Source organism: Athene cunicularia (assembly GCF_003259725.1).
Source record: "Athene cunicularia isolate RWA chromosome 2 unlocalized genomic scaffold, athCun1 chr2_part1, whole genome shotgun sequence".
In the NCBI taxonomy this organism is placed as follows: Eukaryota; Metazoa; Chordata; class Aves; order Strigiformes; family Strigidae; genus Athene; species Athene cunicularia.
In genome coordinates, this window is record NW_020799095.1 from 144,282,569 (window position 1) to 144,299,099 (window position 16,531).

The 16,531-nt window shown below is 39.5% G+C and overlaps 1 protein-coding gene across 1 annotated transcript in view; it reads right to left on the reverse strand.

Annotated features, from left to right (window-relative positions):
- Positions 1–7,152: 7,152 nt before the first annotated feature.
- Positions 7,153–16,531, reverse strand: part of ADCY8 (adenylate cyclase 8) — a 133,111-nt gene continuing 123,732 nt past the window's right edge. Inside the window, exons 15-17 of the mRNA XM_026841894.1 lie at positions 11,611–11,703; positions 9,268–9,382; positions 7,153–7,744 (exon numbers count right to left, since the gene is read on the reverse strand). Of these exons, the coding sequence (XP_026697695.1) occupies positions 7,257–7,744; positions 9,268–9,382; positions 11,611–11,703 (696 nt within the window). The 3' untranslated portion in view covers positions 7,153–7,256. The remainder of the gene's footprint in view (positions 7,745–9,267; positions 9,383–11,610; positions 11,704–16,531) is intronic.

A 16,531-nucleotide genomic window follows, 5' to 3' on the forward strand; every position in this document is an offset into this window, starting at 1 on the left:
ACTGCTTGACTCAGTTCTGCCACTGACCTCCAGCAGAATTTTTATGAACACGTATTTGTCATCTCTGACAGTCTTTAGGATCATGAAATCTTAAAATGATAGAGTCATAGAATCATTTAGGTTGGAAAAGACCTCTAAGATCATTGAGTCCAACTATAAACCTAACACTTCCAAGTCCTCCACTAAACCTTGTCCCTAAGCTCCATGTCTACACATCTTTTAAATACCTCCAGAGATGGTGACTCAGCTACTTCCCAGGGCAGCCTGGTCCAGTGTTTGACAGCCATTTTGGTGAAGAAAGTTTTCCTCATATCCAATCTAAACCTCCCCTGGCACAACTTCAGGCCATTACCTCTTGTTCTATTACTTGATATGTAGGAAAAGAGATCAACACCCACCTTTTCTACAGCCTCCTTTCAGTTAGTGGTAGAGAGTGATCAGGTCTCCCCTGAGCCTCCTTTTCTCCAGACTAAACAACCCCTGTTTCCTCAACTGTTCCTCATAAGACTCATGCTCTAGACCCTTCACCAGCTTCACTGTTGTTCTTTGGACACGCTTCAGCACCTCAATGTCTGTCTTGTAGTGAGGGGCCCAAAACTGAAGACAGTATTTGAGCTGTGGCCACACCAGTGCTGAGTACAGGGGATGATCACTTCCCTAGTCCTCTTGGCCACGGAGTAACCAAGACTGTTACAAAACTATGAACCAGAGATGAAGGAGCCTGACGTCTAAAATGGACTTACACAGAAGACATGTGGCAAAATCTGAAGTTATGACCTTGAGCAAAGGTGATAATGGTTGTTGTCTAGATATAGTGCCTTCCACCCCAAAGGAGGAGCTCCAGTTGGATACCAGTCCCTGCTCCAAAAACAGATTAAGGTTCTTGCTTTGTTGTCTTTTTATTTGTTTATTTCAAATTTTTATGTTTTACTGGTAATTTCTTAGCCATTAGAACATGGAGCAAAATCAAGTTCTTCCCAACTGTGTTGATGCTAATATGCAATAGTTTCCGACATCCACAAGGTATATTCCAGTGTGGGTTGGGTTTTTTGTTTGTTTTGGTTTTGGGGTTTGTTTTTTTTTTGTTTGGTTGTTTGGTTGTTTTTTTTTAAATAAAAAGGAGCTGTAGGGATGATTTTTGGACTCTTAATCAGTGAATACAAATTTGGCTAAGTGTCTGAAGGTGGAAGTTCACATTGCAGCTGTTGCCATCAAATTTTTCCTTCTTGCATGTTTGTCAGGTGATGCTTCACAAGAGAGAGTACAAAGGCATGGGTTGCTATGCCTAGATAAGACTGGCTAATGTCAATATGCTTTGCATGGGAAGACAGATTAAATGCAGAGGCAGAAACTAATAGGAACATAAAACCTGCAAAAATATCTTCTAGGGGCAATTGATGATACTAGTGCTCTCTGTGTTCACCGTGAGTTTAAACCTGAAAATAAAATCTTGATTTTTGTCTGTAAAGCTCAAAATAACTTTGAACTTGTTTCATGGAGAATTTTTCTTTTTTTACATTATTCATGAAAGCTGTTCTGCTCTAGTCCTCTAGCTCTAGAAGTGATGAGAGCAGAAAGATGGGGTGAACTCATGGCTGAGGTCTTCTTGCAGACGTGCTGTATATGAACCTTTCAGTTTGTAGAGCTAAGGGTGGAATACCTCTGAGGGAAGTATGGTGGAGAACCCTAAGTTGCCATGGACATGTGATCAGCACTGTCTGAGAGGGTAAGAGGAAAGCATGTTGTTTTTTAAGTCAGTTTTTAAGTATTGGACACAGGTGTGTTTTTTGTGTTTGAATAAATTCCAAATTGATAAATAAACTGGAAACTATGAAAACCCAGATTTCTCTTTGTTCTGTGGGAAGCAATAAAAAAACCCCACAACAAACAAACCCCAAAATAAAGTCAGCAACAGAAAAAGATTTGTGGGACATGGTTCCATGAATACTTGCCTGCTAACATCAATAAGAGGTTTCTGAGATGTAATGGGTCCTGCCACGTTAATTTCCGGGAAGGGGGGAATTTAATGGGGTGGCAGGTGACTGCATACCGCAGTGACCTCATTGCCTTGTGAGCAGGCCTGGGCCAGACAAGCTGCTGGGTGGCCATTATAACAACTTGAAGTTAACTAGGCTGTTAATGAAGAATGAGCTGTAAAGGCACCAGTTTGACTTACCTTGTGGGATAGATCCTGACAGGGTCTTCTTCCCACCCTCATTCAGATGGGAAAAATGTTGGGCTACAGCTCCCAGCCTGCCCAAGCCACTGGTCTTGCTTTTCTCAGGAACAGGGCTATGGGGAAAGAGCTGGTGTCACCGTGAGCCTTGGTCTTACCCACAGAAAGTGTTCTGACCCCAGAGATGGGAATGACTCCTGACTCCTGGATGCAGCTTTAAAGCATTGATCTGGGCACATCCAGAGGAGGAACTCACTCATCTGAAGCAAAATTACTTTGTGATTTATAGAAACTTAGAAAACTGACAACCTGACACAATAGTCTCTGTGAGGAAAGATAAGTAAGAAGAGGCTGTTCTATTTTTATTATTTTAAGTAACTGATGAGTTATAGAAATGATAATTAATATCCAGTTGCTGTGAAAATATCCCTTGGTGTATCCCATGTCACTGCTGCTGGGAAAGGGTTTTGCAATCAGAAGTCATTTCATACATACGTCATTTGTTTTAGAACCTTAAATTTTCAGCAAACCAGCTGAGATTTCTTCTTTTTCTCCATGTGACAACAGTGGTGCTGTTTTGATTCGGTTTGTTTAGGTTTTTTGTTTCTTTTTTTTTTGTTTCTTTTTTTTTTTCTTAAATACTGCAAATCTGAAGGAAGCACTGATTTCAAGACCCTCAAAAGGTACATGCACTATGAAACAGTTAGATCTTCAGCATATCAATATTAACATATTTATCAGCCAGAAAAAAAAGCACCCTGGGCTGAGGGAGATCTGCGTCAGGAGAAGTAGCATGAGTAGCATTTTACAGGAGATGCTGTCTAACCAGCCCTGCACACTGCTGTCATTTTCACATGAAAGAGCTGAATGAATCAGTTTCTGGATGGCTCTAACTCTGACAGCCATCACCTAAAAAAGATCTTAGTGGAAAATGGACAGAAAAAACCCAATATTTTTTAAAAAAATTGGGCCTTATCTACTAAAGTTATGTAAACCAAGGAAATATTTTGTTCTACTATGAAAGTTAATGAGAGCATTCCTTAAATACTAACTGAACTGCAGTAAGTTTCAGTGCCTAGAGATATGCATATTTAATTTTTACCCCTTCCATCTGCCAACTGCTTCACTGTCATATTTTTTTCTCCTCCTTCAGCAAAGTGCAGAGCTGGGGAAACCACAAACTCTTAATTGTGTCACTGCTGTTGAGCAACAGAAAAAGATTGATGGGGAGGTTAATAAGTTGACTGTGCAATTATAACGTTTACCATGTACCGCCAATGACAGTTAATGTGGTTATTTCCTCCTGCTTCTGATCATTTCGCTGTGTGTTCATCGAGTCAGCTCTGGAGCCAGGCTCTCTGCTCCCTGTGTTGCAGCCTGCCAGTGTGCAGTGACAGGACATGTGGCTATCGGCCCCCTTTGCTGTGCTGTGTATTTGTATAAACTCCTTGACTCCCATTACACTTAGGAAAGGCAGCTGAAATTCTAATGAGAAAATGATTAGATTTTTTTTTTTTCCCCCCATGCTTTTCAAAACGTGCAAATGACTGTGAAGTAATCAGGAATGAATTAAAGCTGAGGACATGGGTGATATTTTTCCTCTGTATTCAAGGACTATTTTTTGAACTGCTTTTTTACTCAGCATACGCTTCTAAATGATATCACACCTATCATGTTGTTCTCAGTAGAGGTAAACTCTCTTGAGTTCTGAGTCTTAATGTGAGCTAAGAGTAGATACCTTGACAGGTATCAGTACTTAACTGTGACTTTCTGGATAGATATTACTAAAATTAGTGAATGGCATAAATTAATCAACATTTTTCACTGTCCTTCAAAGAGATGCCACAGCTAAAATCTTCACTAGAAAATAGGAATGACGATTACAAACATGCCAGTGGAGCATTACAGGGTAATGATTTTGGTACAGAAGTACTGTCCAGATAGTCAATATTCCATCTGCTCTAATGATTGAGTACTTCAAAGCTGGCATAAACTGCCCTTGATTTAGTTGATTGTATGTTGCTTTTCAGAGAAGAAAGCTGTGGATTTTAGCATGTTTGTTTAGAAAACATTTAAGTCAGCAGAGCTTATGGCATGGAACTTGTTTGAGGGACCGAGGTACAAATTTCTGAGCAAGCAGCTGGCTGCTGTTTGTTTCCGTAGTGCACATTTGTAGAAATAAATAAGGTGATTTCAAAGAGTATAGTGAGTTTCTGCCAAGGTTTTCTCCTCTTAATGGGGAAAATCCAGGAAATCTCTCAATATTGGCTGGCTTGTTTGGCCAAAGAAAATTCAATATCAAGGCAATTTACCTTTATTAACCCAGCCATGCATGTTTCGAAGGATATTAACCAGGTGTTTTGACTTTATAGGTCCTTCTTGTTTGAGGAATTCTATCCTGTATGAATAAGAAACCTTGAAGATAGGGTTGAGACGGAAAGTTGAATACTGTAATGGTACCATAAAGTCATGGAGTAAAACCAGAAAACAGAACATAAATAATAGCTGCTGCTCCACTGAAAACAGATGCTGCAATGAGAAATAACATTGCTGAAGCTTTAAGGTCATCACACTTGGAAAAGGAACAAGCATTGTAATTGCTGGGGTGACAAATAGCCGTTTAGTGTAGACAAATAGTCCCAAGCAGGGATTTACCTGCAGCAGTAACAGGTGAAATTCCTCACTAAAGAATTATTCATGACAATAACCTGATTTAGCAAACTCTTCATCTGGTCAACACAGACTCAGGCTTCATTAGCAGGCAATTTTGCTTGGGAACATAGTTATGCTAACGGGGATTCTGAGAGGGATAGCACAGGGAGCCATCCGTGTCTGCAATAAGAAGGAGATTTGGGCCCATGTTAAGGAGCAGTGAAGTTGCCCTCACAGCTCCAGTTTCCAATCCTGTTATCTAGTTAACACCTTCCACTCACTGCTACTCATTATTACAGAGGCTGTCAGCAGTGGTGAGAACTAGAAAACCTGTTCACCTGGGATATTAGCAAGAATTAAATGTTTAGAGAACCAGGAGAAGAACCCATCCAGAACAGAAATTAGCTGGGAAGGAGAGGACAGCTGTTAATGAGCTGTTTAACCCAAAACTTCCTTCTATAATGCCTCAAATACTGTTGTAAATGTGAAATTAATTTAACTGCTTCAGATGTTAGCCCTTGATTGTCTTCATCTCCTACACTATTAGCACTGGCCTGGGTACGCCGAGGGACTCAGTTTTCCCTGTGTGACATGAAAAATTCTATTTGCGGGGTTTCAAAGGAGTAATCAATTTGGAATGAGAGCTCAGTTACTGGCAGCAGTCATCACTGGGTGTGACATTTCAGGCTGCTCTTTGCTCTCTGTGCTCAGACCCACCATTCAGTGATACAATTTTATGTGGAATTTATTTGGTAATTTTAATTATTTTCTATTTCTGAAGATGACACTCAGCTGATTAAATTTTGCCCCACAAAGCGATTCATCGGGTTATTTTACAATGAAACCCATTATTTTTATCTTACTACAATTAAACACTTTCATGTTTTGGTGCCTCTTCTGTTAGTGAACAATAGTGTCTTATAGGAATGAAGTTTTCCTTGGCATATTGGCTATCTTTTAAAAATGTGCCTGATTCAGTGCTAGTGCTCCCAAGAGACCCCGGTTTTCATTAAGGCCTGGGTTACAACCTGTAAAAGCAAGGTCTGTATTTACATATGTATTGGTTGTACGGGGTCTCATCTGGGGATTGATGTGTGATTACAGGTTCTGCTGCTTCCATCTGTGACTCACTTTGAAGATAATATTTACTGTGATAAACCCAGCTCCTCTGATCATACAGATTTGAGAAGTTCATTTGTGCACTTCACAGCTCAGTATGAACCACAGCACTGATGCTTACAGGAACCTTTGCTATATATTTACTGTTTCCAGGGTGAAGTTGATTAGCCATCCCTCAAAAGTTATTGTCCTTTCAATGCAAGTCTTGTAACACCTAGGTGTGCCATTGCAGCATCCCAGCAGGACTGTCACTGTGCTGGCACACAAATAATTTGGGGTATCCTCAGTCTTGGCCTCTCCTCCTCTTGAGGCAACTGAGCAGGAGCTTAGCAGTGAGCTTTATCTTCTACTGCAGCATGTACTCATTTTACAGCCTCAGATAACCCTTGGTTTGGTGAGAACTCAGACTGGTGATGGGTTTAAGAGCTAAGCTCTAGAAAGTGACTCCAGAGAATTTGATTAGTTCCCTGTCTGGAGAAGAGACACAGCTGTAGGCTCCAGACATGCCATTCAAGGTGTAATCCTGATATCTGTTCTTATGTGTCTTGTGGTGGTTAAGATACCATAGTGCCTTTGAGCCCTCCAAACAGAACTGACAGATATGATAGCGCCTATGGGAGAGCCTTGGCCTCCTGGTTTGGATGCAAGAAGTCAGGTGGATATCAACATGCAATTTATCTGTCTACAGTCCTGTCACTCTCTTGTGAGGAGCACACCACAGCCAGTGGACTCAATTAAATCAGTGGGTTTAGGGCAAGATCCATCTCTTCCGTCTCCCAGATCCTCACATCTGGGCAGATAACACACCTTAAAATCCTATGGCTATATTGACTAGCTTTTCCCTGGCTGTTATGGAGACCAGGCAACTATCTTAGATGTATAATTCTACCTGAAGGTAACTTAAGGCATGAAGAACCTCGTCAACCTCCTTAATCCTTTTCTTTCACCTGAAAAATGTGGACAGTATTCCCTCCTTTCCCCATCATTAGCTCCCTACACTATTTATGTTTTAAATCCCTCCAGTCAGAGGTTTATTCTTGTCCCTTTCTGCAGGAATCTGGCACAGCAGTGTGTTGGCCTACAACTACTACATCTGGACATTCAGAGGTTAATCACAGGTTGGGGGGAGAGATGCTGGCACTTGTTAAAATGTAGGAATCTGAATCTTATCAAAATACCACACCAGAAAATAATCACACTTCTTCTAAAAAAAATTAAACCCTTTTTATTTGTATATTTATTTTTATATATAAAAGAAATACAAAAAAAAAAAAAAAAAAAAAAAAAAAAGACACAAACAAAATGCTGATTATGGCAATTCAGTTTTGTCAGCCCCCTCTGCCTGGGCTGCTGCCTCAGATCCACCAGGAGTGAGCAAAGTCCTCCGGTTATAATGTCCTTTTATGATTCCAGAGTTATTGTTCTCATTCAGGATTTGCTTCTGTTTTTGCCTGTTAAGAGACTGTACAAGTCCTAATACAACAGCTGCTAATGAGTACTGTCCAGTCAGTTTTCTCGGTTGTAAGATTAAAGGATTTGGTTGAACTCTTCCTAGAAGAAAGTAGGTTTTGATTTTTCCTTCCTGTTCACTGATACCTTTGACATAAATCTCTCCCCGGTAGTCGAAGGCAAATCCCCGGTCCTTCAGGATCAGATACGTTTCTTCAGGCACTTGAATTCTGTCACTAACACCTGTGCTGTCCATTCGACTTGCTAAATTAACCGTTTTGCCCCAGATATCATATTGGGGTTTCTTAGCACCAATAACTCCCGCTACGACAGAGCCATGGCTAATCCCTATTTAAAAAAAAAAATAATAAAAATTGAGAAGAGATATTCAGTTAGAAAAGAATGGCTGAAACCATATTTACACTTAAGATCAAGATGAAGCCTTGTTCAGATACACTTATCTCTAAGCTTAAGGAAGAGGTGTATATGTAAAGAAAGTAAGAAAAAAACAACCCAAAACCAGAAAAACTAGAAAACATGAAAAGTGATATCCACAGAGTTATTTTACAGGATGTCTATCTCAGTGGAACCACAGTACTTACGTATCATCTGTATTCTGTACATTATTGACAAAGCTCTTGCAAACTGATTCTTACGTAGGAGGAAAGATCTCTCTGGAAGGATCTTTCTTGGTCTACACTTGTTGAAGGCAACCTTGTTAGCGCTATACAGTCAAGAAATTACATTCTTATATTCCATTAAGTGAAAGTATTAAAGTATACTACAAAGTTATTGAAAGACTATACTTTGTAAGATTTTTGCATAAATTTAAGACAAGCAATAATATAGAAGAGATTATTTTTTTTCTACAGCAGTGATTTAAGAATACATTTAGTGGTAGTGAAAGGCACATCTTTGTGAAAAGGATCTTAGTTTTTCACATTTTTTTAAAGAATATTTAAAAAAAATGATTATAGAAATTATTTCCAAATACTATTGCACTCATGTTCTATGAAATCTTTGTAAGTGATCCACGCTTACTAAGAGTGGATGCATGTTCCCTGAGGCATCTTGGGTACGTACTGAGAGTTTTCTGTTTAAAACTGTTAGGAAGTGCAGATGACAGATAGAGATGCTTCAGCCCTACATGCTGTGACTGATTAATATATTTCATCTTGTAAATAGCAGAGTTGTCTGTAAAGGACATGTTTCTTCCAGGTAGTTTTTGGTTTTGCCCAGTGATTCAGTCAACACAAGAAGCCATCAGATTTACTTCTGCTATGTGCTGTATATTCTGGTCATCTTTTCATGTCCCATCCTACTAGCCACCCAGCATATCCTTCCAGGATAAGAGGCTCCCCATCACAGCGATTCAGAGCTGCTGCCACTGGTAAGGTCAGAACTGGAATTCGATTTTTGTGCAAAACCAAAGTACTACCTACACACAGGGTTTAGGATAAGCTACTATTGTCTCTTTACTGAAGAAGAATCTAAGACAGGAAGATTAACTGGAGATTGTGTAAACCAGTTTCAAGCTTGGGGTCAGGTCTTGGCTCCCCAGTTCACTTCTTGTGTTATATCCATTGGGTCTTGGCCAGACTTGCTAAAGATGGTAGCTTAATTATGCTACCCATCCACAGTTCACCAATACCTAGAACTCCTGCAGTCCCCAAATCATGGCCCATATTCTATAAATGAAGTATTTCTTATTTCTAATTTTGCCTGAAATTTAGTCAGTTTGAAAACAGAGGATACAGTATTGAAGTCTCTTAAATTGTACATGTCCTTGCAATGCTCCTGGGGTGCACTTACAGAGTTGGATCCTTGCAGACAAAACCCCATTTTAGCTCTTGTGTTTGAACTATGCTTACCAATACGGAGTTCAAAGTTGTTAAATGAATGCTTGTTGATCTCCTGTATGCTTTCATTCAGAGCTATGGAGAAGTCAGCCAGAGCACACAAATGCCCCCATTTGTCTTCACATTGCTGAAGAGTAAGTTATAAACCAATATGTTAGAAAAGTTTTTCATTTGCCCAGCTCCCACCCATTCTTACCAAGTTCCCAATATCTGAATTTGGGGTTTGTAAGAATAGTGTCAACATACTAGATCCAAGAGTGGTAGGGTATTATTAATGGTAATGCTTCCCATTTATATTACAACACTTGTATACCTGGATAAAGAGAAGCTTAGTGTGAAGTACCAAAGAAAGTAATTTCCTGTCAATAATCTGACAGGCAATGAAGGGAATTAATAAGGCATGTGAAATCTCTCTAAGGCTGAGAAAGAAAGTACAGACAGGATTGAGATAGCTCAGGTGCAAGGGACAAAAACTAGTGAGAACCAGGGATGACCCATGTAGGCAAGAAGCAGAGCGGAAGAAGGGAAAGATACAATTCTCCTTTTCTGAAACGATATGCTGAAATTATCACCCAGGAAAAACACCAATTTTGGTACTCTCAGGGATGGAATAGTGGCCAGAACAACAGGGTAAGCAAGGCATCCTGGGACAGGTTAACTGGGGGGGAAAAGGTTGTTCTGTAGCTCATTAATCACCACAGCTTAGGGCAGCCAAGTCACTCCCGGCCCCTTCTCCTTTTCTGTTCCTGCAGGGCAGTCAATATACAGATGGGGACCAGGAGTAAGTTTTAGTCTTCCCAGAACACCAACAGAGCACATGATGGACAGAGACTCTCAAGGGGAAGTCCTTAATTGTTTCTTTGAGTAGGCAGTGGAGTAAGGAACAGCTGTGGGCTTGGCCTGATTGTTGTATGATGTCATCTCATCTACTCTGAAGCCAGGTAATTCTTTCATCAAACAAATTTCCAGTTCATAGAAATAAAGCATTGCAAGCCCCTCCCTGCCCCCCAAGTCATGCTGTCCAGTCCTTTACAATTTTCATTATTCTCAGTGTTTAATACTGAACATAAGCATCTCCCGTGCTCGGTCCTTGCCCTCAGACTCATTCAGTTCGCAGCATGCAAACCTCTGTCAGCAGCCCTCACCTCTTAGATACTGACAAGGTGATAGACATGTATGTATGAAGATAAATGTATTTAGAACATACATAAAAACTCCATTAGGCTGTTACAGCTCAAGAAAAAGGATGAGTTAATCAGTCTTGGAAATGCAATAAAGATTTTCTTCCTTTGAATTTTTACCCACATCAAGAGTCAAAAGACATGTTTAGGAGGTGTGTAGCCATAACCAGATACCTCCCTGATGCTCAGTCCTTCTTTGCTCATCTCTGAACAGAAACATTTTGAGTTGGAACAAACAAAAATCTCATGCATGTCTACTTTTGTGGGTTTCTAGCTGACAGCATCAGTTGTTACTCCATAGGTGGGAGATGCTCAGCTAGTTACACTCCACATGGTTTATAATGTATTGTAAACAAACAATGGAAACTTTCTAGTTTATAAAGCTCACACTAACCTGACTTCTGCTTTTCCTGCAGTTGCTATTAATGTGAGCAGATCTGATTCCCACTCTATGATTGATCTGGGGCAGCACACCTTTTTTTGTGATCCTCTTACTTGGGGAGAGGCACCAACTGTCAAGCAAGATAGATTTCAGCAACAGCTGACTTCCCGATGAATGTATGTTAGAGCTTCATCTTATTCCTTTGGAGACCTTTTTTTCCAGGCATATTCTTACGGGTAATTATGAATGGATTTCTCTCATCTGACTTATCTGAGGTTTATGACTCTGACTGTGCATATGTCCTCTGTGGCTGATTTTTCCCTCAGCTTGGTTTACACCTCTGCAAGTGAGAGCAGTGTACAGGCTTTTGGCTTTGTGATATTCTTCAGTTGAACTGATGGATCTGTATGCTGTCAGTTAATATATCTTCTCTCCATAGATTATTGGAGGCTGTCAGCCAGATTCCAGTCTGAGTTACAGTGGTAACTTTACAGTATGTCCAAAGATATAGATAGGCCTGCTCTAGATTCACATCAATGTGATTGAAAGGAGATTTTTTTCTCTCCTATAAACCTAAATTTGAGGAAAGAATTCATATGGTTCTTGTTCTGAGCACAAGATGTCATTTCAATTCATCAAGAAGTGCAACTGTTGTCTGCCAGAAGTTCCAAATGTCTTTTTTCTTTTGGCAGACACAGATCTATGTATATCATAAATATGACACTAATATTCTCTAATATGAATGGTTGGACACACCAAAAGCTTTGCTTCTTAAAGAAAACTGTATCTTACCTGTTTTTCAGGTGATAATCCTGACACGGCCATGTATGTGCTGCCAATCGTTTTAATTTTTTCAATATCTTGAAATCTCTCTTCACCTAGTAACTAATATATATGTAAAAAAACCCAGGGTTACTTCTGTAACTCAATGCAAATTTCTTCTACAGATATCAGAATGAATCTTTGCACTCGTGGTATCTTTCAGCTGATCACAGCACACAGTTTATTCTGGGTTCTGGACACACTGAGCTGGGACTCTTTGCAACATCATCCACTCATAGTGCATTCAAATTAAATTCTGCTGTGCTCTGTAAAGCTGGCTGGTAAATCACATAATGGGTAATGTAAGACATACATATTCCAGCCTAATTTAAGTGCAGGTGAATCCTGTGTTACCTGAGGTATAATCACTGAAAATTAGTGAAGACAAGCTCTCTGTGTATGTATGTGTGAATATAAGAAGAAAATCACTTAAAAGTGCTTTTAAATCTCTTTTGGAGGAACTCAGTTTGCAAATTAAGTGCTGCTACAGCAACAATTCAGGTGATGAGACCAGTGTTGAAGGGAATTTGGTCCACTTACTTAAAATAACCGTTTTAACCATCCTACACCATCAATGGATGGAAGTAGATGCCTCCAAAGAACTTCTATGAGAGATCAAGTCCTCCTGTATCCCACCCATGCTTCCCTCTGCTTACTGTCAGACCTAACACTGGTCTGTTCATTGAGTCATTCAGTCAGCATTTTTTTATGTATTCTCCCCTTCTACAAAAAATACAGGGAACCAATGTGAGGTGGTGAACACCTGTATCTATTTGGGATAGCTGTAGGTGCTAAGTAGGCATAAAGAACTTGTCAGATTGAGAATCTGCAAGAGGAAGAATAAATTTAGTCGAGTGACTAAAGCACTGAGTGGAGGGGGAGTGACAATTTGGTCCCTATTCCAAGTTTATATTCACAGTTTAACTCAGGACTTTTCATGAAATGGAAGCCAGAGCCTTACATTCCTTGAGAGACCTAAGCAGAGTTGAGGTTGTGAACTCCATTAATGACAATAGAGCTTTATGTGGGATATGGACACACATTGCTCCGTCACAGGCTTTAGAAATGTGTATTGCTGATGTTAATACCAAAAAACCCTGGGAAACTTCATGATAAGCAGTATGATATCTAATAAATGTAGGTATCAATACGGTTAAGCAGTACTGGAAGAAAAAACACAGTTCACAGAGAAAAGGAATTTCAGACTTTCAGTTCTAAAGGCTCAACTTAGCTGGAATTTAAATAAAAAAGTTCTCGCTGTGGTCAGGCAAAAATTTCATGAAGCATTTCCCCCCTTTTTTTTATACGCTGTCGTGCATTCTTTTTCCATCTTGTGGGTTTGAATTTCCTGTCAATTAAAAACTAAAGGGATTATTTCATTCAAAGAGAGAAACATACCAAAGGCATAACATGAAATATCCCCTGCCATTGAACTAACCACAGTGTACGTCAGCCGGAGCGCCGGGGTCTTGGAAGCTTTGCTGTTGGTGTACAGATATCGCACCATCTGTCTCTAATGGGAGGCCGCACAGCATTGCACACAGGGAATACAAAGCCATATGGTTAATGGCTCCCTTCCAAGTCAGGAAAGTCCGAAAACTTGACCTGCTTCTCATTTTTCTTCAGGCTGCCAGAAAAGCCCATTATCTATGTTTCCCTCCTACAAGGGCAGCTCTTTCAACTGCTCTCTTAAAGGAAAAGATAATTTCTTGTAGCTCTGCTTTTGTGAAGCGTCTGAGAGCACCAGGTGTGTGGGCAAGGGGAGAAAATGGTCTTGGTTATAAACAGTCTATATTTTCATTTCCAGATGGTTGCTGGAAGCAACAGCAAACAGCACAGTAATTTAAAATATATGATAAATATCTGAAATTACTCTTTAAGAAAGAAAGTATGTATTGGCTGTGAAGCAATTTAGAAAAAATAATCCTAAGTAACCTTTTTCTTTTCTCATTCATTATTGTTTCCAAATCCCCTTTTCCCTCCTGCTTTATCCCGTCTGTTAGATCACTTCTCTACTTCTTCAAATAACAGTTTATTTACCAATTACTTTCTTTACAGTATGACAGGATGATGGATTTTGATTTTGGGGAAAGACATTCCAACTCAGTCCTAAATCAGCTGCTATTTGGTACAAAATTTTAAATAGGCTTGCTAATTTACCAGTATAGTCCAGGGAACATTTTCAAATACTAGAATGTGGTTGGTATCTGAAAAGCATCTAATGGCTTAGTGTCGCAATTCATGTACAGTCAAGGTTATATGAAGGTCAGACCCTGGAATATATATATACATGTGCAAAGTAGCACAAAAAAGAATGTTCCAGGACATGGCACACAATTGCAAAGTAATCAGCAGAGTCTGAAAGCAGGATCCTGCCTTCTGCTGAAACCTTATTTGTGGCAACATAATATATTTAAATCTGCTGTCATAAACACCATGTAAATCACTGCAGGATAAAGGAAATGGGGGGAAAAAGAGCCCATGAACCAGAAAGCTCTTATTAAAGCACAAATCCCAACTGTAACATCACTAAAATACATAAAAGATAGATTAAAAAGGCTAGAAAGACTATTACATTCCAAACCCCAAAAATTCCTTCAAGACTCATAATCTTCAGGAGAAATGTTCCAATAATATTTTTTTGGTGCAACATGTCTAAGAATGGGAGTTTAGCCCTGTATGTGTCTTAAGACTAAGTAATATAAAAAATGGGTAATTATAAAAGTAGATTTGCAGTGTTCATATTTGGGTTTTGATGTATGAACTGGTCCTGTCAGCATCTTTGTGCTTGGGTACAAAATAGCAAATTATATATAACTGTATTATAGAATGATGTTATATGTTAAATTTTTTAAAAAATCTCCTTTTATTCCAGAAACCAGCACCTCCCATTCTACCTCAGTCGACAGGAAGCTTGGATAATTTGGAAATCAACAGATTCATGAGCCATCAGGGAAAAAAAAAAACCAACAACTGAGTAAAGGCTGTGCTTTGACAAGAGTCAGTGACCTACTTTTGGACCAGGTTCCCCTGGCTCCCTAAGAAAGACCCAGTCACAACCTGACTCCTCTGTGGGCTCCTACCCTGTGCGGTTCTTGGTGGCAGGTTCTGTTCCACTGTTCACTATTTTTTGTTTGACTGGCTTTGTCTCTCTAACATAGATCCATTACCTGGAAAACAAAATAACAGATCTGGATTGTAAGCCTTCTGTTTTGTAGTAGCAAGGAAACTCCTCTAAAAAGAAGAAAGAAATAACCAATTCTTTGCACCTATCGCATTTTTCCAGCCATATCAATTTGTATTTTTATCACTGCTTTCATTCAGAAACATCTTGGCCCTACAGACAGAGCATTCCTACATTTATATTAGGAAAGGAGGGACTCACAGTGTAAAATCTGGTTTGAGATTAGGGAGTCAATTCAGTTGTCTAAACATAGATGTCTAGCGTCATCTAGAGCATACTTTCCTGAAAAGCCTCCAACGGCCCGTTCCAGAACAGCATGGGGTTTACGATGGTGCAGTACGGGATCTGACAATCCCATGTGGGTGTTTCAAATCACCTAGGTTATAGCAAATGGCACCTGGTACCAATGTCTTACACTCCTGTGCTAAGACTTCTATCTTTGGGAGACTCTACAGAGGTATTCACGTGGTGCTGAGGAGCAAAGTTTTCCCGTGGCTAACCGATCTGCTCTGCTCCCAGCTGCACATCTGCATTTTGCTTCCAGGGCTGTATTGAGGCAGCAAGCAATCTTACCAAGAAACATCATGAAAAACAAGGAACGGTGACATCATAGTAGTGTCAGTCAACAGTTAGATGGAATCATTACTGCCCCTGAAACATCATCCCTGAAATGACTTCTGATTCTTTTTCCATGGATAGGATTACTCACTTCAGTTGTTCTCTCTGACATATCCCCTTTCAGACTGCTTAGACAGAATAAACTAACGACATGACCATGCTGAAAGTAGGTTAGCAGTCAGCAGGGGATCACATAATTTCATTTATTACCCGTACCAAGAACATATCTATTATTCAACTAAACATGTCTGGGACATAATACAGTCCCTAATTAGGTCCTTTATTAATTACAGAACAGGTGTTAGGGGCCTGAATGTAATATTGTGGTAGGGCTTTTGATAAAAACCTTGTCTTCAATAATCACCACAGCAGCAATGGAATTTGGTTGTGAAGATTATTATGAACATGCGTGACAAAATATCTTTAATTTATAGGAATAGGCTTTGCATTAAGTTTGAGCCATAATAATTTTAATCAGATCTGGAAAGAAAAACAAAACTATTAATCAAGAAGCATGCAGACAGCTGTGCAATCTCAGAGATAAGCAGGTATTTATACCTATAGGGAAAGCAGTGCAGGAGCTTAACACATTACAGAGCTCTTCTCATAGGAGAGTAGATTTGTTTTCTACTAAAATGCACATGCATGCATGAGTTGTTCTATTTCCAACTAGTAATTTTAGTACCTGACCAATAATACGGATAAACTCTCAATTTTGTTGTCTCAGATTTTGGTAATCTTAACCCTGGTTCAGTTTTTATGAGCTACCACTCGATGAACATTCCCCATGCAGATGCCCAGGATGAGGAAGGATGAAGATGTAATTAAAACTCTGATCTGGGTTCATATTTAAGTTCTAGCTTCTGGTATGGGAACAGTATTTCTGTTTTCAAAAAAATGCAGAAAAGTAAACTACCCCTGTGTGCCTTTGTTTTCCACTTATGAAATGAAGATAACATAACTTCCACCAGAGGAGCAAATTGAAAATATTTTCTGCAAAACTTGTGAGATGTCTTAGGTACTTGCTGCTCAGAATGGAATTAAAAAAGTCTCTTTTTCTAATCTCTTTTTTTGCAGTCATATGACTTC